Genomic DNA, 26,632 nt, shown 5'->3' with positions numbered 1-26,632 from the left:
CTGTGAGAACTATTTAACTTAAATCCATCAGTAGCCATATTTTATATTTCCACATTAAAAAATTATGGATAAATAATGATACTGTAATTATTTATGTTCACACCCTCCTAAAAGAAATGATCACAGTGCTAGAACATTTTTCACTCAAAATTGTGGCTGATGCTAATGTAAGAAGGCCTTGATGAAGCCAGATAAAAGTGTTTCATTGGTTATTATTATGTAAACCACCATTTTATCTTAAAATGATGTATATGTACCCCTCAGTTAAAGATTGTGCTATGTAGTGACTTTTCAAAATTGTAAAGGAGCTGAAAAAAGTAATTTTATGAGCAGCCCTCATACTTACAACCATATTCCCATAGTCATGTGCTTATCATTTGTAAGCTAAGCATCTCAGATAGCTTCTGACAAGCAAAGTCACTGGAGAAACCAGCGTAAAATCACAAGACACAGTGACATGTTGTCTCACTTAATGACAATAGCAGCACTGAGGTTGTTAGTTGGCTTGGCGGTAGAATTGCAAGTTTTAATTATAGCCATTAATTGAGGACTACCTTATCTTTACTGCAAAGGCAATCGTCTTATTATATATATTACATAAAGCATTCAATATTAATACTGTATCACATACTGTGATAAATTCACCATGTTGAATTTCAGATAATTAAGCCAAATAAGCAAATCTTCCATCTGTACTTTGAGGGGCATAAGATAGATAAGTCTAACATACAACACTATACACCACCACAGGTGTTGTCTTCCATTGCTGTATGTCAGCGTCCATTCTCATCACTACAATCAATTTAAAAAATAACTTCTAGGTCTCTTTCTCATTGGACTAACAGTATTTTTATTTTAAGAAGTTTTTAGCAGTTTGACAGGAAATTTATAAAGAAATTCTAGGAATAGAATCTAGTATATAATATAAAGAACTGAGAGTATGTTTTTAAAAAAGGTTTAGCTAACAATACTGAATCCAGGCATTTCTTTATTATTTCAGCATTACTTGAGAAAATACACAAAATTATACATATTTTATCTAACATATTGGAATAAAATACTGTAACTGCAATACAGATTACAATAGAAATCATTCTACATTCTGTGAAAATGTACCCAGGATGATATTTCGTACGTAAAGAACATTGCCCAAAAAACAATCCACTGAACTTTTCACATATACCAAAAAATTTTCATTTAATTTAAAACTTTAAAAATTTGTATTTTATTTTAAACTCCTGAAAAACCTTTTGCCTTAGTATTTTTATGTCAAAGCATGTCTGTAGCTGTTAAAAGCCTACTCCTCTGCTGTGCAGATTTCTAATGGGGGGGGGGAGATAAAACAATATTTAAAGTTACATAAAATGCGAACCAATCACCTTAATTTGGTTGATTTGCACATCCAGAGAAGATGATGGTATTTCCAAGGCATCCAGCGCTTTTTCTTTTTCATTGATCCAGAGGGACAATGCTTCAAATTTGTTCACAAACTGATCCCACTTGTTTTTCACCATTTCCATGGTTTTAATACTAAAATCAACCATATTTAGTGAAAAAAAATTAACACTCTATTACTGTGTAACTATGCCCATTCTCTTACATGTCCAATTTAGGGAAATGCTTACATAATGGCATGCTATTTAAAATAACCAAATCACAAAATGCCTGTTTCTAAATTTAAAATTCTAGCATCCAAGGAATCTGGTTTTAATCACCTTTAGAGTGTAGGAAGTGATATTATTTTCCATTTTCTGAAAACAACAAAACTGGTGTGGGAAGTAGCAAATCACCTTCTGAGATATTATTTTCAAAGGTGTATTTTTAGACCAGCATGGAAATTAACCACCTAGCAGCTACCACACGGGTGGTTTTTAAATAGCTTATTTTCAATTAAAGATTGTGACCATTTTAAATGTGTAATAAAAGTGCAAAGTTGTGAGCTGAAGTGAACTGAAGTTTTGATACTGATCTACATGTCACAGTTATCATGAAGCCAGGACAAAACAGAGAAACACCACTGAAGATTCTGAATATGTTCATATAATTCTACATGGAATATTCTGTATGATTGATGATACAGTTTCTATCACCCCCGATAAAGAAGATTGTTGCTTGCATTGAAGTTGGGCATTTTCAAAATCCCTTTTGCAAGTCTACACAGTATGCAAATGCATTAGAAACCATAGAATTATACAACTGAACCATACATTTGTGCAAACTCATACCCAAAATATTTAACCAGCCAGGCAGATATGCATGCATATTTTGTTAAAATAACAACTATCTAGTTTCAGCTACCTTTATTATGTTTAACTAAGTATCTGTCCTAAACTTGTAGTAAAAAGGGTGAAGACTAATCCAGTTACTTAGGTATTTCAGAAGGGGGAAAAAATAAGGTCATACAATGCAGTTCAGAGGCAGTAGAAGCAATGTCTTTCTTTGCTCATTTGTAATAAAGGAGAAATAACTTCTGAATAATTTACAAAACAAGAGTAGGGTACATGGAAAACAATTATTCTTTTTAGAATAATTTAGAGAGGACAGAGCAAATGGATAGGATGAAGAAATCTACAAGGAAAAAATCATATTAAACTACTAAACAGGGGAATGATTATGTTAAAATGTAACTCCTCTCTAACAGATTAACAACCTTAAATGTGGTAAACTCAATTGTTTATGTGCCTTAAGAAAAAGGAATATACAAGAATAATAAAAATGAATGCAGGGGTTTGGGTTTTTTTTTTTTTTTTGCAAACAATTCACTGGCAAACGCTGAGAGTTTTTGTGGTCTAGAATATGTAATGTTAGAAAAAGTTTTCAAAATACTATAATTTAATTCCTAGCTCAGGCATCAAGCAATTTTGAACCAATTATTAAATCAGCCTGATGAACTTATTTGTAAAATGGGAATAAAGTCTCCTAAAGGTCAAAGATGAAACGAAGTATAAAGCATTAAATTCACTCTGTGATAAAAGTTGCTATATTTTTCCTTTTATGTAGCTCTCTCAGTGTAATGCTTTCTAATCTCCAAATACTAACAGCCAGATCCTGGTGAATAAATACAAAGGGATACAAATAAGATAGATAGGCATTTTATCTATCAGTTGTAATAGCATGAGAAAAAGGAATAGGGCACATTTCAGGGAAAGAAAGGCACATTTTATGTTCTCATGCACTCAGCTGAACTGTCAAGAAAAATATTTTAAAAAGCAGTTTGATAGTAGATTTTTCTAAATGCCCTGCGGCACTTTAGGAAAATACATTATTTATCTATGCTATTGTCTATCAAATAATTTTCTGTTTTTATTCCTGTACTGAATATTGAAGTGCATTATTATGACTTTAGTTTTGTAGTCAATTCAGAGTATTTCTCTCATTAAGAAAAATCAGCCTAAATGCATAAAATTTGATTCACAATGGCTCCTTCACACAATTATAAGGACACTTAAAGGACCAAAGGTGGTTTTTTTTCCAATTAGGGGAAGTTGATGCTTTCTTTCTTTCTTTCTTTCTTTCTTTTTTTCTCAGATCTTCCACCACACTTGGTATTAGAACAGTTGTTTCTGATAGATAAGTTATTACTGTATAACAGAGTTTTACAACGTCTTTAAGACTCAACACTGCACTAATATAAGGCAAAAAAAGATACATTCCTTGTGTCAGGAAACAAATATTATGACTATTTAAGGACATACTCTTCTTCAAGTGTAGCTTCTACTTTTTTAACTTGTTCCTGAATTGATTTTGCTTGCTGCTGAAGGTTCTCCTTGCTTCTCTGACCAAGTTGTATGGCTAAAGACTTCCTGACCAGATTCTCTGCTTCCATGGCCATGGCTACTGTCTGCTTGGAAAGTTCCTGTGAAAAGGAGGAGGTGCAAGTTAAAGATCATTCTCAGTAACATTTTGCCAACAAGTGGTAGTTGTTATTATCATCATCCATGATCACACAATCATCCAGATGTTTAGACTGGGATTGGCATTTATATCCATCTATCAAGTTCTTCCCAAAGAACAGGGAGAGGCAGAAATTATTGTTTGATGGTATTACATGTAGCATTGCTGGGTGTAAGCTCTTCCAGTAAAGCTGCCTTTTGCAATTGACTGATGGTGCTTTTGTCAATGTCAATGGAATTCAAGTGGTTCTCCAGATGTTTATTATGGATTATTATGACCCTTGGTGGTATAGTGGTTAGAATGCAGTACTGCAGGCTACTTCTGCTGACTGCTGGCTGGCAGTTCGATTCTTACCAACTCAAGGTTGACTCAGATTTCCAGAGGTCGGTAAAATGAGGGCTCAGATTGTTAGGGGCAATATGCTGATACTGTAAATTGCTTATAGAGGGCTGAAAAGCACTGTGAAATGGTATATAAGTCTAAGTGCTATTGCTATTGTTGTTGTTATTGTCGTTATTATTATTATTTGCTCCATATTCTTGTAAACATGAAATACCAAGATAAGTTTTTAAAAATTACCAGTTCAAGAATATCTGATGTAAAAGGGGAAATTCCTCACTATATGCAACTTAAAGACACTTTTGCTAAATACAGAATTTCCTTTTGTTTCAGTTTTCTTAGGATTGAAACCATTCCCAGAATATTTGTAACACTTCTTTACCAATGTTTTATATTTGTATTGCTATTAGAATATGGTTAACTTGAACCGCATAAAGAAAAGGATCATCTTTTCATTTTCGCGAAAAACAAAGTACATATCTTTTCAACCTGGGAATCCATTGTTACTATGTTCTGTTTGGCCCAGATTGAGCCTTTATTAGTTTATTTATGGCATTTATAAGGTTTCGCAACTCAACATCATTCTGGATGACTTACAGAACAATAGATGCAAAACATAAAGGGAAAGAATGCATAGCTTTAAAAAGCAAGTATCTTAATATTGTTTAGATAAATATTCATTTTAAAGTTACTGTCTGACCTGCTTTACCATCATTCAAGACAAGCAGTCACTAATAAAATACACATTTTTTTTAAACAAAAAGAAATACATAAGAACCTAATATAATACCAGACAGAACAGTAAAAGTCCTCCAGGACACATACTTTTGTCTTTTCTAATTCTGATGACAAACTCTCCAAGCTGCTAAAACTTAAGATGCGTTCAAGGGCAGAGCTCGCATTACTCAAATACTTGACAATTGTTTCTTTGTCTCTTTCAAACTGTTCCCATGTGTTTATTGTGAGCTACAAAAAAGGGAAAAAGGCAAAGTGACTGAAGGACAGAAAATTAAAGTTAATTATTAACATGCACAAATAATGACTTTTTCTGGCTTGTAAGATTAAGCTGCATTAAACATATTTACTAGAATTTTCATTATCCTGTTCAAAATCTAAAGTATTCAATACAAATGAAATTTCCTGCTAGATCCGAGACTTGTGCATTCTATTAGCAAAGATCAATAGGAAGTTCAAATGTAGGACATAATATCAAAGAATCTTCTGTACTGAGATAACAATCCTATGTGAATTCAATGATAATTTTTTGTAATTATTTAGGTAATAAGTCTGTTTGCCATTCCATTCATCCAATATAATTTTTCCCAGTAGCTTTTCCGTCTGCTAGTAGTCCTGATATTTCCCAGTTGTTTCCCCACTATGTACTATCAAAATATGACTCCAAAAGCTTTTGTCAAATTAGCCAAGTTTGCTTGATGTTATACCTTAGCTAGGTTTTATATGCAAATACTATATACTACTTACAGTTCAAACAACCATTGTAAAATAGCTCCTAAAATTTAATTATTAAACTCTATTCAAAAACTGTCTGATAATTGGATTAATACTAATGTTTTATATTATTCCCAAGCTTAAAGAATAAAGTAACTGTGGAAGAGCCATGTGAGAATGTCCCATAGTGTGGTTCTCCTCTTTTAAACATCTGTCTTTCCTTATTTGAATAGTTCAAAGGTACATTTTGTTCAACATTCTTTCTCACAATAAGTTAATGAAGTCCTATGAGAATTCCACTTCTATTTTTGCATGCAAAAATAGCTTCGAACTTTTAGAATAATTATGTTGTTTTAAGTAGGTTAATTCCCCATTTAACTGTTTATATTATCTTGTTAATTGGTTTTATCTCAATACTCCTAGAGATTTATGTATACATATGTATTATAGCATATATATATATATATATATATATATATATATATATATATATATGTATGTATGTATGTATGTATGTATATGCATATGCATATGTATATGCATATGTATATGCATATGTATATGCGTATATATGTATATATGTATGTATATGTATATATGTGTGTGTGTGTGTGTATGTGTGTGTGTGTACGTGTGCGTGCGTGCATGTATGTGTGTGTATATATATATATGTTTTCTGAGGTTCTCGCGGGTATTTGTATGTGGATCTTTGGTTATTCGGGTTTTCTCCCACGTAAGATTGGCAGTATCTAGGCAACATTTCTATGAAGTCTCATTCATCATCTTCAGGCTTGTGTCTTCGGCTCTGTGCTTCTCAGAGTGAAGCACAGAGAAGCACAGAGCCGAAGACACAAGCCTGAAGATGATGAATGAGACTTCATCAAACGTGCCTAGATACTGCCAATCTTACGCGAGAGAAACCCAATAACTAAAGATCCATATATATATATATATATATATATATATATATACACATATACATATACATATACATACATACACACACACACACACACACACACACACACACATATACATATACATATACATATACATATACATATACATATATATATATATATATATATATATATATATATATATATATATATATATAATTTTGTTTAACTTATTGTGGGTTTCAGAAAATTATTTTAAAAAACCATGTCTTCTAATCATAGATAGGCCTAGTTTTGAATTTGTCAATGGCTCCTTCAATATCTTAAAGTTGAGGGCCATTCACTAAGTCTGGTGATACCCAGTTTTGCAGTTAAATTCTAGATTAATCTAATAATTAAATTTCATAATCATATTATGAAAAGCTAATAATTTCACAGAGTAAAAAAGTAAGGATGACTTGGTGTCAATCTTGATTCCTGGACACAACCATGCAGGTCTCTTGGCAGAACTACTAAAATAGCATTACTATGGGGGGAAATATTTATTTCCCACTTTAGCCTACAGCTATAACCTGGTATCATCCAATTGGAGTCCCAACCATGTATCCTAATTTGATCTCACCCTCTGACAAGATTGGCCAGAATCTTGCATTTAAAACCTGAGCTAAGCCCAAAAACAGCTTGCCAGAAAACAGCTCATGCTAAATATAAAGCAATTAAGTAAAGTGACATTTCTTTATTTCTCTACAGAGTTATAAGAAGAATGTGTACCTGCAATTGATCTCCACGTTGTTCCATAGATTGTTGCATGCTTTCTAATGTACTCTCCAACTTCCATAAATCTTCTTGCACAGCAGGAGATAGACCACCTTCAATTTGTAACTCTTTACTGTGGGCAATCTGTTGTTGTACATCTTGCCTTTTTGCATGAAGCCTCTTTGACTTTTGCTAAAAGCAAATATTTAAAAAGTATTGTAGTCAATACAGATGGATTGTATTAATTCAGAAATAACTGTACTGTAAGCATATAGAAAGGTGTTTTAGGGAACAAGCATTAAACAATCTCTGCTCATTTATTAAAACACCAGAAAGGACTAGTATTCATCTAGAATTTTCAAAAATCTTTAGAATTACACATCTAGAACATAGAATAGTAAAATGCTCTGTTAAAAAAAAAGATCCATTTTTGACATCTGAAATTAAATTTCCATGGGGGAATTCAAAAGCAAATCTTTTTTCTTAGGGTTTAACTTGTGTAACTTCTTACTTCTGTGAAGTTGTCATATCTGCAAGTAAAACAGCCAGCAGCCTCTTGTCAGATGACCAAGTCCCTTCCTTGTAAGTTGAGGCCTGGGATATATTATTTTAGGTATCTATTTAGTAGAATAATTTGGATTTTACAGAGATGGATTCCATCCAGCCAGATTCTACCAAAATGTCTGGAATGCGATTTTCTCTAGTTATCTAGGAAGAGTTTCAACAAGTTGATCTTGAGGAATTGGGCATGATTCTTGGTTCCTGCTCTTGTTTTTCTTCCTCAAGGCCAGTCTAGCTGCTGTTGCCATAGAAATGTCAGGGAAAATCTTGGTGAGAAAATACTTTCAAGCAATCTAATGCCACTGTATTATATTAAGCTTGGTCTGAGAAATAGGTTACCACACCTTTATCATATGTAGTTTGCCAAGATGATGGCAGTTCCTAGTTTTCCTTGTATAAATTGTGAAAAGGCCCTTAGAAGTGCCATTACTTATTAGAAGAATAATGACAAGGATAGAGTGGGAAGAGAAAAGGAATAACAAAAGGCACTTTGGCAAAGTACACTTCAAAAAGGTTTACACTTTCCCTCTTTTAAAGTAAATATTAAATGATCACCTCCAACATCTTATTACAGAAAATTATAATATCCCCTCTTTCCAATTCTACCTGTGTGAAAGGGGTTAATAACTATTATCTACAGTTGAGATATTAGTGCATTATTTGCAGCAACAATAATATATAAGGATTTGTTGGACATTCAGTGAAAGCTGATGTGTAAGCAGGGGTGGGATTCTACTAGTTCGCACCTATTCGCTAGAACCCATTGTTAAGATTCTAAGCAGTTTGGAGAACCGGTTGTTAAAAGAAATTACTGGCCTAATCCTGTAAGGAAGGCAGGAAGGAAACATTCTGGTGTTGCTTACAGAAACTGCCTCTCCATTAACCCTTATTACATTCTTGACTTCCTGTATCAGGAACATCTCTGGAGTTTTTTCCCCCTCTTTTGCTGGTACTTTGCTTGTGTGGAGTGACCATTCAAAGTTACAATGGCATTGGAAAAAGTGATTTATGACCATTTTTCACACTTAGAACTGTTGCAGCATCCCCACAGTCATGAGAGGCCAAGTGAGGAGATGCGTGCCTCGATGTGAGTGATATTGAGTTGGCCACACCTAGCCAAGAACATGACCACTAAGCCATGTCCATCCAGTCACATGAACACCAAGCCATGCCCACCACCTAAGCCACGCCCACAGAACCAGTTGTTAAAAAATCTGAATTTACACACCCCTGTGTGTAAGTGATTGTACCTGATGGTAGAGAAAGATTTGCTGGGCCTGTAACAAGTTATCAACATCTAAGATTTTTTCAACTTCTGTCTGAGCTTCTTTTGAGTTTGTGATCAGTTCTTCTAATGTGCCTTTCACTTCTTCGGTGTATTGAACACAATCTCCAACTGCACCCAATGTCTTCTCAATCTGTATTCAGAAACAATATTAAAACTCTAAAATACTCAGTGCCAAATAAGTAGGTTTTATGATTTAAACAGTTCAAAATGCAATACAATTATATAATCAACCAATTCATATTGTGGACTCTATATTATTTTCCAATTATCTGACAGTAATTAAAAAAAACCTCTTACTATAATCTATAAAAAGATTTCTCCTGTTCCACTGAATTCTATTATTATTTTGTGAATTTACTTTGTGCTACCTGACCTACTTTCTAAGTTAGTTTGGAAATTTTTACAACTGTAGAATTGGCCATAATAATTGCCAAACCTTTTTTCTCCTACTCTATGTGCCAAACCATTTTTCTCCTACTCTCTCAATACCGTACTCATTTTCTTAAAATAAATGTTTTTTGCTCAAAATAACACTTACCACTCAGCAAACAGGAAACACCAGCAGAACTTTTCATAAATACAAAACTTTTTAGGAAAAAATCTCTCAAAGCAAATATGAATAATTCAAACCAATATATTGTCAATAGCACAAGTGAATAGAGGGTGGAGAAAGAGGATCAGAAGGAAGGAAAATTGCTAATGGGAAGATTAATATGAATGCTGGATTTTTTTCTCCATTGTACACACAACTGTGTTTGGTTTTTTTGCATACAGCATATTATATGCACTTCAGCATAAAAACTTCTATGATTATATGCTTGCATCAAACATTATATTACAGTAAAGGATCCCTCCAATACTTTCATACACAAACTGTATAATTTGAGTAGAAAATACAATTAAGAATACACAATATATGCATTTAAGAAAGGAAATGTGGCTACAATGTGTTTAGCACATGCATATATAATGTTAAAATACAATTTCAAATGACGCATGGAAATCCAAGGAACTACTTTCACTTATCATTAGAGATACAATTACTGGTACATACATAACACTACAATAATTCTGTTATTTTTTTCTTAATAGTATTTAGATGTACTAGGTATTTGAAAAACACTGATTATTGTTGATTATAACAACATTCAGATGGCTAAAATAACACAGAATCCTACTGATTTTTTTATAACTGAACACATAATAGAAAATAGGACAGCTTTTGAAGTGAATATAATTATAATATACCTCTGTCAACAAGGCTAAAATTTTCTTAAAGTCACTAGCAAGCACGGAAAGTTCATCCCCTTGTTTTTTTACTTCATTCTCAGAAGAAACTTCAGATAAGGCAACAAGCCTAGATTTCAACCAGATGATAATTTCTCCCTTTTTGCAGGCATCTTGCCTAATTTCCTGAAACAGAATCAATATAAAAATTAGATGCACCAAACAAGCATTATTAGAGTAGAAGTCTAATGTAAATCAGGGGAACTGGATCTACATTAGTTTGCATGGATAAGTCAACTAAGGCTGTATCAGGACATAAGCTTCTATCAAACAATGTGTAAAACAAGTCAATAGATTGAAAAAACCAATTATGATACTAGATTAATAGGATGAACGAGAGGTATGTACGTATGGATAGTCACAAGCCAATATGCTCAAGCATAAAAATTGCTTAAGGATTTTTCTCTTATGCAAATCACATTGTGACTTCAATGATGAACTTATCAATCAGAAGAATAACACAACTCTCCATGATTATAGAAATGTAGCTTTTCTGCATAGAGAAATCCATGCAGGAAGTCTTTCTTGATTCAGATAGTAACTGGCTGGCTGGCTGTATGCTGATCCCACAGCTTGGACTAAAGAGAAAAGGCGGCTTCTCCACTGCACACATAGTGAGCTCTGTCCTTGTATGTAAGGTGAAGTATCTTTTATATCAGTCTTTAGAAATTTGAAGATCAGTCAATACATGCCTGCTTTTGCAATTTAAAAAAAATGCTTGAAAAAAATGATATATTTTGTAATTTCCCCCATATTTTTTTCTTTTGTGTATAACTTTTCATTGCATACATTTTTCAACAATAGAATACAATATATATAACTTGCATGCAATCAGTGGAATGACTTGCCTTCAGAAGTTGTGGGTACTCCATCACTGGAGGTTTTAAGAAGAGATTGGACAAGCATTTGTCTGAAATGGTATAAGGCCACGGTGCAAACTCAAGGCCCGTGGACGAGATCCAGCTTGTGGGTTGTTTAGATGTGGCCTGCAGGGCTGGCCTGGAAATAGTAAAGGAGCAGCCCGCAGTGCCTCTGCTAGTGAAAATGTGCCCTCCCAAGCTCTGTTTTTGCTGGCAGAAGGTTGCAGGAGGCCGTACCAGCCAAAAACTGGGCCTGGGAGCCCGTTTTCATTGGCAGAGCGCTTGGGCCACCACAGGCACACCCAACATGAGTGACGTTATGCTGGCCACACCCACCCTGGCCACATCCATCCCATCCCCCAAGGTCAAACACAGCCCTGATTCAGCCCTCAATGAAATCGAGTTTGATACCACTGGTATAAGGTACCCTGCTTGAGGAGGTGATTGGACTAGAAGATCTCCTAAGTTCCTTCTAACTCTTGTTATTTTCTTATTCTGTTTTTCATGTGTTTGTGCATGTGAGAGAGACTATAAATACAACAAGTGTATGTGTATGTAGCATCCCAAAATGTCACTTCTTTTTTGTGAAATGCTATTAATTCAGAAAGTATTACTACTAGTGCTGCAAGGTAAGACTGGGGTCTATTTTGGTAGAGTGTGCCAATATATTTTTGTGGTATATGAAACATGTATGTACTTGTAATTCTAATAACATTTATTTGTACAATTATGTCTTGAAATAACCAGTGGGTTTTCAAAAGCTTCTGAATTATATTGTACACATTTCTTTCTAAACGGTAGAATTTCTAGTCAATCACTTGATTTTATTTATCCTAGAAATTCCAGTTCCTTTTACATTTCACTATTTCTATACATTATTTACTTTGTTGTAAATTATTTGGCCTAGTTTTAAAATGCCAAAAGCAGAAAGGTCAGCTTGCATTATCAATTTCATCCACTTCAAATCAATATGTTAGTATTAGAAGAGCATATCAATTTCAAATCATTTTAAATATACCTCTATTGATGTTTTAAAATGTTTGTATTTAGTTGTATCCGCTGAACCATTCTTTATTGTTTTAAGTTGTGTCTCCTTTGATGAAATCCAGCTTCGTAATTCAGAAAATCTGAAACATAGCCATAGAAGGATAAGCAAACAGAGGTGAACAAGTGGGTGAATTAATGAAAAATGTTTCAAGGGAACTCAAGAAGTTAGCATCTGAAGTTTCTGCATAACAAAGGATTTTAATCAGTTTGGGAGGAATGTTGTTTGTTCAAATGGCTGAAAATTTCAAGTGAGTAAATCATAGCAGTTTTCTAAACCATACTAATTTAGATCCTATACTTCTTATATGTATTGCTCTTTGATGTTTTATTCATACAATTTAAAACATTAAGTGCTTCTGACAAGCATTATAGTATTTAAAACATTAAAGGACATTTGTAGTTCTAAATCTGTACTTTGTATCCATGCCTTCAATAAGGGTGTTCATACAGTTGTTTACCTGTTCTTGTATTCTTGCCATTTATCTGGTTGATCAATAAGTTTCATGTAGGTCTTGGCAACTTGAGCTTTAAGTTCACTGAGATCTTTTTGACCTCTTTCAGAGGTCATTTTAACTGGATCCCAGTCTGGTAGTTTCAAGCACAATTCTTTAATCAGTTGCTGTCGTTTCTCACATAGTTGTAAAGGTCCTTTATCACCAAAAAACATCTGATGGCATAAAAGAACACTTGTTCACTCCACTGCTATGCAAATGAACAAACAATCTAATTTCTACCTGGTATTCAAAAACTAAATACATTCACCATTTTTTTTAAAATGTAAAAATGTCAAAGATACTTCATATCTGTAAAGAAAATGGTAGTGCTTCTTAACCTTTTGATTGTGGAAAAGACTTTAAATTCCTTCAGTTTCAAGGTATCCAGAAGGCTTTTTTTTTTCAAGCATTACTGAGATTTTATATTTAGGATAATTTACATGTCTGTTAAAAATATCTAATGAACTGTCTCAATAATAATTGTATTGATCTGGGAATTTCATGAGGGATTTTATACATACAGTAGTACAATACAATATGTATCTTCTAAGAAGTAAGATCTTGAAATTGCAGCATTATTAAAAGTATATAAATCATCTTAATACTGAAAATGGTGCTTTCCAACACTCAACAATAATAAACAAGGGCCATAGGAAAACAGATTTTGGAAAGATACATCAAGATATCTGCTGTTCAGGCCAAGAAACCAGCAACGTATTATGTCAATCATATTTTTAAAATGAATTTTGTTGTATGCATGCATAAAGATTCTTAAAATAATGATTAAGCTCAAATAACTGTAAGCCACTCAGAGTCACTGGTTGAGATTGGTGGCTGTAGAAATTAAATGAATGAATAAATAAATTGCAAATTTCATTGAATCAATCTCAATGAAACATGATATTTTAATTATATTTTTTGTGAATCTAAGCTCTTGTTCCAAGTAAACATTACTCATAGAAGTTGCACTTATATGCTGAATAGTAATGTACATGAAATTCTAAGATCAATATGCAACAGATTAATCTTTACCATAAAATGACAAATTTTATATTAAAAAAAAATCACTTGCTCATATATCATTTTTATACTGGAATCATAAGCAGAAAAATTTGGAACAGGACAGCAATGTTTTCTTTCTAAAGATTCCTTTATTTTTAAGGAGTCAAGGCAGATAATAAAATAAAGAGAAAAATTCTATGGCTACCTCTAAAGAAAGAGGTAGAATTACCTTGTGCTCCTTAATTATTTTTTCACTGCTCTCCTTGGTCATGAGCTCATTCTGGCGAGTGAGTTCAGTGTGACATTCTTGCACTGTTGCTAGGAATTTGCTTTTTTCTACTTCTATTTTTAAGCGGAGTAAATGGTATGGAGCTTCTGACTGGAGATCCTGCACCATAATTAAAAGTGGGGAAAGAAGTTAATATAAAACAGTCAGTTCTCTTTTTAAGAAATTATTATAAAGATATACAACAAGCAAACCAACCAACACCAAACCAACCAGATCATTAGTTTCAGAGGCAGTAACTAAGATGCTTGAACTTGTTTTTCTGAACAATTTCAGGGGACTAACTTTCTTTAAAAATGCAATGCAATGTTACACCGTAAAAAAAGAACAGGAAAAAAAGTTGTTCACACATCACAAAATCACAGCAGAAACAAAAAGTTTAAAACACGAAATAAAATAATTGTGTAACCTATCACATTATGATAAAAATACTTTTTAAGAGAAGTGATTTTTTTTACCCTGGTATCTTTAATTAAGAAATCGGAGTTGAGTAAACTTGTGAAAGTACACAAGAATTTTTCATGTCACTTGGACAGGAATAACTGACAACAATTGCACAAGTGACAGAATGGACTTTGTGGCTGTGTACCTTAAACAAGGAGAACTAGTTTGATGAAGTGGGGTTAAGGAAATAAGGTAGAAAATGGGAAATTGAACATTTCCACCTTAAGTACAAAACCAGCTGGGTGATCTTGAGCCAGTCACTTGTTTCGAGCCCTATGAGGGCAAACTACTTCTGAAATCTTGCCATGAAAACTGCAGGAACTAGTCCAGGAGTCAACAGACCTGAGAGCCTACACACAAAGACAAAAACAACTTATAACTAAAGCTGGTTGGCAAAACTCACCTTCCACTGCTTGTGCAACTTCCTCACAGCTTCCTGAAGGGTGTGTTGCTCTTGCTCAGGAAGGATGTCAGTAAGTTCATCACAAGCTTTCAGGAAAGCATTGAGCACCCTTTGATCCAACTGACTGAAAAATTCCTGGTTTTGAAATGTATCACATGTTTAAATGTAAATATGGTTGCTAGAAAATTCCAAAATTTTATACTATGTACCAACACAGGAAACTTAGATGGTTTGATTTGAGGTTGATCTTATGAAAGATAACTTGGATGCAATTTATACTTGTGCTATTTTGCCTTGAAAAGCATGGAGGTGGATGGGAACTGGCCACAAAAAGAACAGCAATAGACTTATTTGCTGCTTCACAGTGTTTTATTCTCTAAGTGGTTTTGCAGAGTCAGCATATTGCCCCCAACAATCTGGGTCCTCATTTTACTGACCTCAAAAGGATGGAAGCCTTGAGCCAGTCAGGATCAAACCCCTGGCAGTCAGCCGAATTAGCCTGCAATACTGCATTCTAACCACCGTGCCACTATGGCCCTATAGGGCTAGGCTCGGTTATAGGAGTAGGGCTAGGCTAACCCTTTAATTTCCACATGATCCCCCAACCCATAATAAGAAGCTGCAATTTGGATGTAGAGGTTTTTTTTCTTATGCAGATTACGAATGTTCAAGGCCTTCAACCTAGATCAGAGTAAAGAGCAAAGCAGAGGATTAATACTCCGAATCTTAGAACAGGGCTCTCCAACCTTGGCAATTTTAAGCCTGAAGGACTTCAGCTCCTAGAATTACATAAAATCATACATTGCAATGTCCTACCTGTCAATGAATACTTCAGCTTCAACCATAACAACACAAGAGCACCCAATAGATACAAACTCAAGGTTAACCGCACCAAACTTGATTGCAGGAAATACGACTTCAGCAACAGAGTGGTCAATGTCTGGAATACTTTACCAGACTCTGTTGTTTCTTCCCCAAACCCCCAAAACTTTAACCTTAGACTGTCTACTATTGACCTCACCCCTTTCCTAAGAGGTCTGTAGGAGACATGCATAAGCACACCAACGTGCCTACCGTCCCTGTCCTACTGTTTCTTTTTATTTTTTGTATATGTATCCATTTCATGTATTCATAACTATGTTTATACTTATACCTGTTATCTTATAATCGCTTGACAAAATAAATAAATAAATAAAATAAAATAAATTCCTCAGCCAGCAAAGCTGGCTGAGGAATTAACCAAGCAGCCTCAGGCCCAATTAGCACTTGGATGGAAGAACATCAGAGAATATCAAGGCTTTCATCTAAACTGGGATTTTCAAAAGCATCCTACAAGGTAGCAATAAAAATAAGTTCTTTATTATTGTCAACAAAAATTACATGGCTTTATCCATTTAATGGTCACAGGAATGATGAATGACTTGAGAGTATCTACCCTGATTCCAATCTACTGCATGTTCATAGTTTACATTGTGAAGAAGTAAAATATTCAAGGACTCTCAAATTATACTCCTAAACATTATTTCATACGTCAGCCTTCATAAACAGTCTAAATATATTCCTATGGAGCAAATACATTAAAGCTATACTTCTTAAAAAATTACCCTCTCAATAAACACGCTGTATAAACAAGCGCTGATTATTGGTATTTAAATCAAATAATTAAATTCAGTTAAATTAAACATGCATTAAAGCAAAAACAAACTACTTCTTGGTTTTTGGGGATATGCTTTTGAGCTCCTATTTTAACCTATAGCCCTGGTATTTCCAAATAGTTTTCATCCTGCTGGCTTTTTGGCATTAACTATAGTTGGCTAGGTGCTACCTGTAATGATATTTTAATTAGCAATATGAAACCTAAACATGCCTTATAAAGTTATATTTACCGTATGTTTCCGGAGAAGTTCTTCAGGATTGCCTTTTTCTTTTAGACAACATTGGGCAGTCTGGAGAACATTTTCCAACTCTGTTCTCGATTCTTCAAATTTCTTCATCAATCGACTATTTACCTCAACATTTTTCTTCCAATTAGCAGTCTTCTGCACCATATCCTTCATAAATGAAAATAGGAGGGAAATCCTACAATGCTAAAGATTTTCTCTCATATCCCATTTTGTGCACTAACTAAAATTATAATTTACACTTGAGGAAAAATATTATGTTTCTTTATTTCTGATTTACCAAACTGAGGTTATATCCCTGTACCCTCAGTATTATGAGAAAGGAGAAATATCTTTCTGTTTTCCCTCAAGATTAAGTACTATCTGAGGTCAACATTACAATGCTGATTTTGCATGCAGTCTACAATCTCTTGGGAAAGGCTTCAAACTATACTCTAAAAGGGCTTAAATATCTGGACTTTGAAAACAACAACCAAAATCTCTAGTTGCTATTTTTTGTGTTTTTCTGTAACATTTTGCCTCATGAGGAGTTCTTAGAAAAAGACTTCAAAAAACTCACATAACTCATCTTTTCCCTAAGATGAATACTGCCAAGTCCTTTTTATATTTTTAGGTGACATATATAAACAATCTCACTCCTCTGAAATTGAATCTATGTTAATGTAAATGTGACCTGGAAATAATTGTAGTTATAGCATTTCAGCTTCTTAATCAGTGCACAAGCCAAGCTCATATAGGATTTTGTTATTTAGAATTACTAGCCATCATTACTAGATCATTAAATATTACTCACCTGCAAAATAAAAAGCAATAATTGTACCCTCCATAGACTCTAGTTACACTCCTTTTAATTCACCTACTCACAGTAAATATTTAAGTGTAGCTTCAGCAGGACATGTGATGTTAAGACTGATAGATATTGTGTAAGATAAACAGAAAGGGAAAAATTCCTTTGTATGGGATCTGATGCTGAGATCAAACATAGATCACAGGGACCCTCAAAACATATTGGTGGTTCTAGAACAACTATCTGTCTTTGCTCTTAGAACCTATAGGCATTTCTCTTCTTCTGCAACTGTCTCAGCAAGATCAATTTAACAGTAAAAAAAAAAAGCTGAGTAGGGAATATGCAAGAGAAAAAGACTTCAAAAGCCTCACATAAGTCATCTTTTCCCTAAGATGGCCACTTTCCTGCCAAGTTCTTGAAAGCCTCATTGACCCAGTATTTTAAGCACTGTAAGCAACCACGCGAGCTTTATCTTTATTTTAACTCCTTGTTTCACCCAAAACTGAATTTGTATTGGTTTTTTTTTAAAGTTTGCAATGATCCCTGAATATACTTTGTGCCTTTAGCTCTGCAGATCATCTCTTTGGATTTGTTACTATTTGTATTATTCTTTCTACAATAACGTTTATCAGAGGCTGTCTTGAATTATTGTTTTTAGTTTAGTTACTTTATCTTAATATGCCTTAGTCAATTTGGCTTTTTTCCACAATTATTTTCATATTGTTAAAAATTTAGTGACATTCCTGAAATTGAAAAAGATTACCTGAAAAGCAGCCTGAATTTCTACCACTTTCTTCTGAAGTGCAGAAAAGCTGAAGTGATTTAACACTTTACTTAAAGCCAGAATCTTTGTAATAATTTGACTATTTCTTTCAATTAATAACAAGGCTTTTTTGCAGTTTTCTTGATAAGCCACTAGATCCTTTAAAAAGATGAAAATATTAAAATAAGCATATTTTGGACAGTAAGATAAACAGAATTCACAACTTTGCAATGTTTCTTTTATTCCTACTTTATTTTCTATAAAACAATACTTAATTTTTTCACCTGGTACAATAATGTTACACTATTGCAACTTAATTATTTAAAGGCTATAATTCATTACCCAGCTAACATTTATTGCTTTGAATGATTCTTGAGAATTAGTACTGAAACAAGATTAACTTGTGTTTCAGTTGTATATGTTGCCAAGCAGATATTTCAGATAGATAAAATTTCAGCCCACAATTGCTTACTGTCTTTGGAAGTCAAATCTTTCCTAGCCTCCTGAATTGCTAGAATCCCTATTTATGGGAGCTTCTGCATGTTAGACATGGATGTATATGCTCCCCCCTTTTCAACTTCCTGTTTATTACAGTCCAATAAAACGGAACTATTTGACTTAGAAATCACTTAAAATTTTGTTTAAAGTTGAAAGTTATTCAAGAGATCAATTAGTCATACTTTTTTGCCAAATAAATACTAAAACAAAACATATTTGGAGCATTAAGCATGAGAAATACCTGATGTTGCTGTTTAAAAACATGAGCAGGCTGGGCTTCAGGATCTAATACAGAAATAATTTCATTGATCTTGTCAAGAGATTCATGAAAATGTGTAATTTGTTTTTCTAATTCTTCAAGATGAGGAAGTAATTCTTGTGAATCAAAGAGCATGACTGGGCAGGTCTCCTTAACCTAATACCAACAGAAATATTTTAAAAACCATGGATGAAAATGAAACACAAATCTCTCACACACAGATATATAAAATGATTAGATACGATTGTGTACATTGGTATATATGTGTGTACCTGTCTTTCTATATACATATGTACATACTGTATCTATTTAATGAAAGCTAAATCTCTTCAAGTATTAACACAGTTACTTAATTTTATGTTGATTTTCAAATACAGGCAGTCCTCATTTAACAACCAGAATCAGGACCAGCAAATCAGTTGTTAAGCGAAGTGGTCTCTAAGTAAAACTTGCAACTATGCTTATGATCTTTTACTTCAGCTTTCCTTTGCTTTACAGGCCTGTGCAAGTTGGAAATTCAAGGATTGGTCTTAAAGTTTCTTTTTCATCTCTGTCATCACTGAAATGATTGCTAAATGAGACAGTAGCTAGACGAGGACTAAAATAGAATGTTTCTGATATCTAGTGGTGATCGTATATAGCACCCCTAGTAAAATGAATATCTTTCTTCTTTGTAGTTCCCACAAATTTGCTTTTGTGGGGGGAACGTTTGTGTGAAGACTTCAGTGTATGTATCGAAAATATTTACACAATATGCTTTTTGTTCATTTCAAGGTTTCCTTCTTGTATATATACGATACACATTCCATTTCTTCTTTTTCTTATTCTTGTCATCTTTATTTTCTTTTGTTTTTCCAAAAATACCTGATACATTATGTATAATTGCAGTTCCTAAAGGGGTGGGTGGATGGTATGGATAGAAGGAATAATGTCTTCCTTAAACTTATTTCATAGTTGGAACATATTGAAAATCTCTGGGCTATCCCTAAAGGAATTGGGAATGACAGAATAATTAAATACAGAGAAGAAACATAAATCAATTCTACCCTTATCTCTCTCATTAGAGGGAGGTAATTTAGAGTAATTTAAAAAAATTACTTGAATAGTAATTACCTTGCTGAGCTGTCCTTTGATTCTCTGCATTCTTGCAAGCATTTCATTGACTTCTTCTTGTGAAATTTCCTTGGTAACCACTTGTACTGTCCTTGTTATCATCTTGTACTGGGATTCCATAATGAGTGCTTTTTGTTTAATATCCTGCAATATTTTTGTTACAAATAATTATGTGTAAAAATACAAGGCTTTTAAGAAATGAAGGTCATCTCCTATTAGTTGTAGGGAGAAGGCTGAGAGTTAGCATCCTTTCCTTCAGTTGCATTAATTAGTGGCAACACATATTAAATGCAACATACCATAACTATTTAAGTAGCATACATATTAGGTTGGAAACTGAAGGTTTTTAATGCAATATTTTTGTGAAATTATTTTATTAGAACATTCATTAGAGATTCATTTCTATACTGCCAAAATATATATTTTTAAAAATAATGTTGGAAACAATGTGTTGGAAAGTGATAACAATTCTATTTAAATAGTTCACACTGGAAATTTTTGTGTAACACTTAAGCACAGGGAGAGGCGTTTACAAAAAGCAAAGAATATTAAAGTCTCAGCAGGAAAGTGAAATAGCAGTTAAGAGAACTATGAGGATACCACCCAATGTCCTTAAAAATGCTCTTACTCCAAAAAAGCAGAACAAGAATCTGCCACAGTGCTCCATAAAAATAACGCCCAGCTTCTAATTAACTTGCCTCCATTTCTTGGACAAATAACTTTACATTTAGAAAGGACACTTCTAAATGTGTTTGGATTTTCCTCTTTGCATCATCAATGAAAGCAGACAAGGCAGCTACTCCATCCAAATATTCCTTCTTTACTCTGTCTAATTCATCAGCCCGAGCATACTGTGAAAGTACAGAAAATGGATAAAACAATATAGAAGTAAGGAAGGGTCAGCAGAACATTAACCACAGAAGGGACAAAAGTTTAAATTCCATTCAACATAATTCTTAAGTGGTTTTTTTAAAAAAACAAAAACAAAATGTGGGTTTTCTTTTCACACAGAAAATAGAATGAGTGATGTACAAATCTTTATTTAAATTTAAAAACTAAATTACTTATTAACATAATGCTGTGCAACAGTGGTTTGTAACTATAGGAAGAAAGCCTTCGAAAACATACTTGTTTAACTTGCATAAATAATTCTCTCCATCGTCCATTTAGCAAGAGCAATTGTTGTTTTAAATCTCTGGAAACAGTCTCATCACAGGTTTCAATCAGAAAATTACCAGCATCATTCATTGCAGTATGTTGCTGAATCCATTGTGGTAAATGCCGGAAGAAATCCTAGGAAGAACATAGGTAACATTGCTGAAAAAAAGTTGTAAATCACGCTTATATGAATGTTTAATTCCCCCCAATTTCCACTTATTATAAGCATGCAATGATCACTTTATCCTTTACACTAAATATTTTTCAGGAAATTAAACCACCTTTTCTGCTGTGGCCCCCATGCTATGGAATTTCCTCCCCACCAACATGAAATTTAAATAAAATAAATAAGTTGCCTTCTCATTTGCATGGATACTCTCAGTTTACAGATGCTGGAAACAATATTAACTATTCTGCATTTCCTATTTATGTATACCAGCAGCTCCCCAACCTTTTGGGCACCAGGGACTGGTTCCATGAAGAGAGGGGTTTTTTTTTCTGTGGACCAGAGGAGGGTGTGGTTTTGTGTACTGCCTGCATCCTGTGGATGGGGCTTTCCTCGTTTTCATGGCCCAGTTTCTGGCATGCAAGGGATCAGTGCCAGTCTATGGATCAAGAGTTGGGGACCCCTGATATAGACCTCAGCAATGCATATTGAGCAGGGGCTCTTGTCCTGAAAGACACATAAACGCTTCTTCTATTTAGAAGCAAATAGAAGTAGGTATTTGGAATATAACACAACAGGGTTTTTTTTTCCTAAGATGAGATTCCTGCCAATTTACTTTAAAGATCAAATGCAAGCCCTTATAGTCTTGTCTGATGCTTCTAGCTAGCAAGGTCACTCACTGGTGAGAAATGCTGAGAGCTGACATATAGCAATATATAGAGGAGCACAAGTTGCATATATCTTCCCTAAATGCTTTGAACCTAAGATACTTTAACAACTGTATCTCCTATATTAAAAAAGTGCTAAAAATGTATGCTATTATCAAGTGGGCTTGCTTCATTTTATACTACTAACTAGGCATGAAGACAGGGTTTTTTTTTTCCCAATCTGTTTTTTAGCTTCTGGGCTAAAGGCTGAGACTTGGAGAAAAAGGAAGTAATGGTTTGGTGCAGGCTCATTTAGTCAATTATTCTGGCTAGTGGGGTCCAGCGAAGGGCCTTCTGTGCCATTGAACATGCTCCCTGGAACATCTTGCTTCTGAATATGAGGTTGATCCCAACATTTCATAATGACCTACAGGATTGGCTCTGCAAGTTAGCTTGGGCCCCCAATGGGGGAGCATCATAGTAGAAGTGGTTGGTTAACAACAGATCCCACCTGCTCCCCACTCTGACCCCACTCTCCCCATCTGTAATTGGATTATGTTTGTTGTGGTATATTGCACTACTACAGGCTAACTCACTACTTACTCCAGGAGTTTGATCCTGACCAGCTGAAGGTTGACTCATCTTTCCATTCTTCCGAGATCAGTAAAATGAGGACTCAGATAGTTAGGGGCAATATTCTGTGTGTATGTGTCTCTGAGTGTGTTTCTTTTATGACTGTAAGCCACCCAGAATTACCCTGAGGTGAGATGGGCAGCCAATACATTTTATAAACAAATAAATAAATTAATGGTAGTCATATTTCAGAAGTAGAGGCTTACTGGATCAAGTTGAGACAGTTACTGCCTCTCAGTTCAACCTGTTGCCACAGTTCTTGGATATATATCGAACAAATACATGGTAAAGTACTTAAAGCAACAAATGTTTCTTACCTTCTTAGCATGTTCAGGCTGATTCAACATTTTTTCAGCATCTTCCAGCCAGGCCTGCAAAATGGTGACTGTATTGCTATACCGATCCCAGTTAGAAATGACTTCTTCTAACATACTCCGAACACTTCTCACTTCAACTGACAAGTGCCTCCACTGTGTTGTTGTATCGTTCATGAACTTTGTTATGTTCTCTATTTCTTCAGCTGAAATATAGCATTGAGGCTTTAACATATATCTTGCATCAAATGAAAAATCCCAATATAAAATAACATTAAGAACAAACAAGCTCTAATCATAATACAATCTTAATACAAATAATGAGTACAAGTACAGTTTCATGTATGTTATTTTAGTGATTCTTTTACTTAAGTCATGCAACATTGACATTATCCCTAACCATACAACTATTATGAGAGTACAGTGAAGGTAAATACAGTAGTAGTAGCTTACTTATTGCTGATAAATGTACCATCTTTACTATTAAATGTAATCTTAAGATGAAGAAACAAAAGTATGTGTTTAGTTGCATTACACACACACACACACACACACACACACCAGAATTCTCCAAAGAGATCAGTATCGATTTCCAAGGGTCAATGGGATTATCCAAGGGGTTGGTGTTACTATTAGCAACGTTTATTCATTTTCATATAATCAGCACTTGGGGATTGATCAACAATCTAAAACTTCATGAAGGGGTAAATGAGCTGAAGAATTTGGAGACCCTTAACATACATGCATAGACATTTAAGCATAGCAGCACCTTACTGCAGATCTGTGCAATATTGGGGAAACAAAGTCCGCAGTGATTAAGCATTTTTCCTAGATCCGTGATGGCAAACCTATGGCATGCATGCCAAAGGTGGCACACAGAGCCCTCTCTGTGGGCACATGTGCGGTTGCCAGCTAATCTTCTCATTTCCGGCACGTGCATGCGCACCAGCCAGCTGGTCTTCGTACATGCCAGAGTGCCGTAAACCTTAAGACCAGCTGGCCAGTGCATGCATGCAATCTAGCCAGCTGGTCTTTGGGTTTCTGGTGCTCCGGCACACGCGAAGACCAGCTGGCCAGCATGCAACTGAAGACCAGCTGGCCGGCACATGCATGCACAATGGCCAGCTGCTCTTTGGGTTTCTGGTGCTCCGGTGTGCGCATGCACGCATGTTTCAGTTTGGGCACTTGGTGTGGAAAAGGCTTGCCATCACTGTCCTAGATTATAAGGGGCATTAGTACTTAAGTACACTGTGCATTGTATTGGAAAGCTCTGAAGGGCTCTGCTGAGACATCAAAGGGCCACTTTGTAAAGTGAATTGCCATGGAAAAAGTTCAAGGAGCTAAAACATCTCAGCCAGAAATGTTTTCTCTGGTTGCCTTCACAAACCATTTGTTTCACTGGTGGCCCAAAAGAGTTATCCGTGCATGGGTACATCTGCAGAGATAACTGGGGTAGTGATCAAAGCAGCTGTGATGAGCCTTCAGGGACACATACTGCTTTAACATGTCATTAAGTAAAGCCAATCCATTTTGCAAAGAAAACCTCTTATATAAATAGGCTGAAAAACATCTTCTATCCCAGGGCAGTAGCTCTTTTGAATTCTGCTGTATGGTGCAGTGTTGGTGTGGCGTCAGGGGTTTCCGGTTCAATGTGTGAAGGGTGAAGAATGTGTGTTTGTGTTTATTTTCATGGTCATGGTCATGATGTGCACTGAAGATTTTGTTGTACGAGGTGCAATGACAATGAAGTGAACTAAACTAAACTAAACTAAATATGCTTTGACAATCTCTAGTGTTCTTTCCCAGCCTGAAGTAGAGCATTTGTGGCCAAAATGATTTGACTCATTGCAGAGATGGGATGAAGAGCATGGCCTTCATCACCCTAAAAAGATGGTTGCAGTTGATTAAATAAGAAGATGGGAAACAGAATAAACAAACTGTCAAAGTTGAAATTGGATTAATATTGAAATCAGTGTTGATACATATCATAAAAAGCCACATGAAATCTAAATATTTTTTACATAATTGGTGCATTCGGATATGTATCCTAGCATGGTTATAAATTTCACATCCATAAAAAAGAATGTTAGAAAATGTTTACCACATTAGGAAAGGATCATTGCTCTGAAATATCTTCATGTGGTTATTCATGTCATCTGCTCTCATACACATGGCTTCTAATTTTGTCATTTTCCAAATTGCTTAGCAACAGCTCTACTTGATCTAACAATAAGAATAATGCTGAACAAATAGACTTCTACTTACGTGAGCCATTAGCATTGGCATACATCTCAGCTGCTTTTTTCAAGATCTGGTATGTAATTTCATACTGCTCAAAAAATTTGTTGTTTTCTATAATGGTCTGAAAAAGGAGAAGAAAAATAAAATCTCCAATAAGATAAGAAAATAGCCTTTAAAAAGTTTACTATACCTATTAAGCTTTTCTTACAGGTTCATCTTCCATGTGCAAAAATGCCCCTGATATTAACCTCATTGTCACCATGTCCAAATTAATTATTAAAAAAATAACTAAGGATAACGTGGAATTATAGTACAGCAAATTACAGTACAGCCAGTTTGGGCTACTAATCAAGGCGTTGAACTGGGGGCATGGAGTTCTGCTTTGGATAGAAAAGCGTACTTGACGCAAGTCATTTTCTCTTAGCCCTAGGAAGAAGCTGCCTAGAAAATTGCAGGGACTTGTTGATGTAGTCACCAAAAATAAAGACTGACTCAAAGACAAAATCCTCATCATCATAGGGAAGCTTAAAGAGAAATAGACCACTGATCTTGAGTTTGGCTCATGAAGGTCAATGAAAATGTCAACAACCACCCAGGACTCCAGGCAGAGAAACCTAAAGAATGAACCTGAGATTTTCTACATGCAAATTATGCCTTCTATTACTAAACAAGTTTCTCATACACAATCTAATTATAATTCAGCAAAATGTATGTCTGATTGCTAGGCTCCCAAGTCTGCAAAATTAGAAGGGAGTAAACAGTAGCAGTTTCCTGAATCTCTTTGTTAACCTTACTGGTCATCCAGATTTTTTTCCCAGACTGCTCTTTTAAACAGAGAGAAAAATATGCTTCCTTGTCCTGATGGGTTCATAGGCCTTACAAACAAGACACAAAAAGTGTGACATTATTTTCAGATTGTCTGTGTTTTGAAAATGTAAATATCTTTCATAAAACATACAGTAGCTAATGCAGCAGTCATATGGTCTTATGATCAATTGCACCTGAACCTGTAAGTTGGCTTTAACACTGTTTGATTGACTCGGGATACAAATGCTCACAGAAGAGAAATTAGCCAAACTGATACAGATACAAAATCCAAAATGTTGTTATGAAGCCAGAAAAATCAAAGAAAAGAATATCTGG

The 26,632-nt window shown here is 34.6% G+C and overlaps 1 protein-coding gene across 2 annotated transcripts in view; it reads right to left on the bottom strand.

Moving 5' to 3' along the window:
* Positions 1-25,605, bottom strand: part of SYNE1 (spectrin repeat containing nuclear envelope protein 1) — a 212,762-nt gene extending 187,157 nt beyond the window's left edge. For both annotated transcript variants that reach the window (XM_087939369.1, XM_087939379.1), the window contains exons 1-18: positions 25,514-25,605; positions 23,252-23,454; positions 21,459-21,623; positions 21,029-21,181; positions 20,331-20,474; positions 19,200-19,373; positions 18,461-18,619; positions 16,896-17,060; positions 15,010-15,144; positions 14,106-14,264; positions 12,839-13,047; positions 12,352-12,460; positions 10,435-10,599; positions 9,149-9,316; positions 7,353-7,529; positions 5,059-5,199; positions 3,696-3,856; positions 1,380-1,530 (exon numbers count right to left, since the gene is read on the bottom strand). In XM_087939369.1, the coding sequence (XP_087795495.1) occupies positions 1,380-1,530; positions 3,696-3,856; positions 5,059-5,199; positions 7,353-7,529; positions 9,149-9,316; positions 10,435-10,599; positions 12,352-12,460; positions 12,839-13,047; positions 14,106-14,264; positions 15,010-15,144; positions 16,896-17,060; positions 18,461-18,619; positions 19,200-19,373; positions 20,331-20,474; positions 21,029-21,181; positions 21,459-21,623; positions 23,252-23,454; positions 25,514-25,538 (2,763 nt within the window). In that variant the 5' untranslated portion in view covers positions 25,539-25,605. The remainder of the gene's footprint in view (positions 1-1,379; positions 1,531-3,695; positions 3,857-5,058; positions 5,200-7,352; positions 7,530-9,148; positions 9,317-10,434; positions 10,600-12,351; positions 12,461-12,838; positions 13,048-14,105; positions 14,265-15,009; positions 15,145-16,895; positions 17,061-18,460; positions 18,620-19,199; positions 19,374-20,330; positions 20,475-21,028; positions 21,182-21,458; positions 21,624-23,251; positions 23,455-25,513) is intronic.
* Between the last annotated feature and the right edge of the window lie 1,027 nt (positions 25,606-26,632).

This window comes from Pseudonaja textilis, chromosome 1, assembly GCF_049901715.1.
Source record: "Pseudonaja textilis isolate UNSWEBS1 chromosome 1, rPseTex1.2, whole genome shotgun sequence".
In the NCBI taxonomy this organism is placed as follows: domain Eukaryota; kingdom Metazoa; phylum Chordata; class Lepidosauria; order Squamata; family Elapidae; genus Pseudonaja; species Pseudonaja textilis.
The sequence above is the reverse complement of the archived record's forward strand: the minus strand, read 5'-3'. Positions and strand labels throughout refer to the sequence as shown.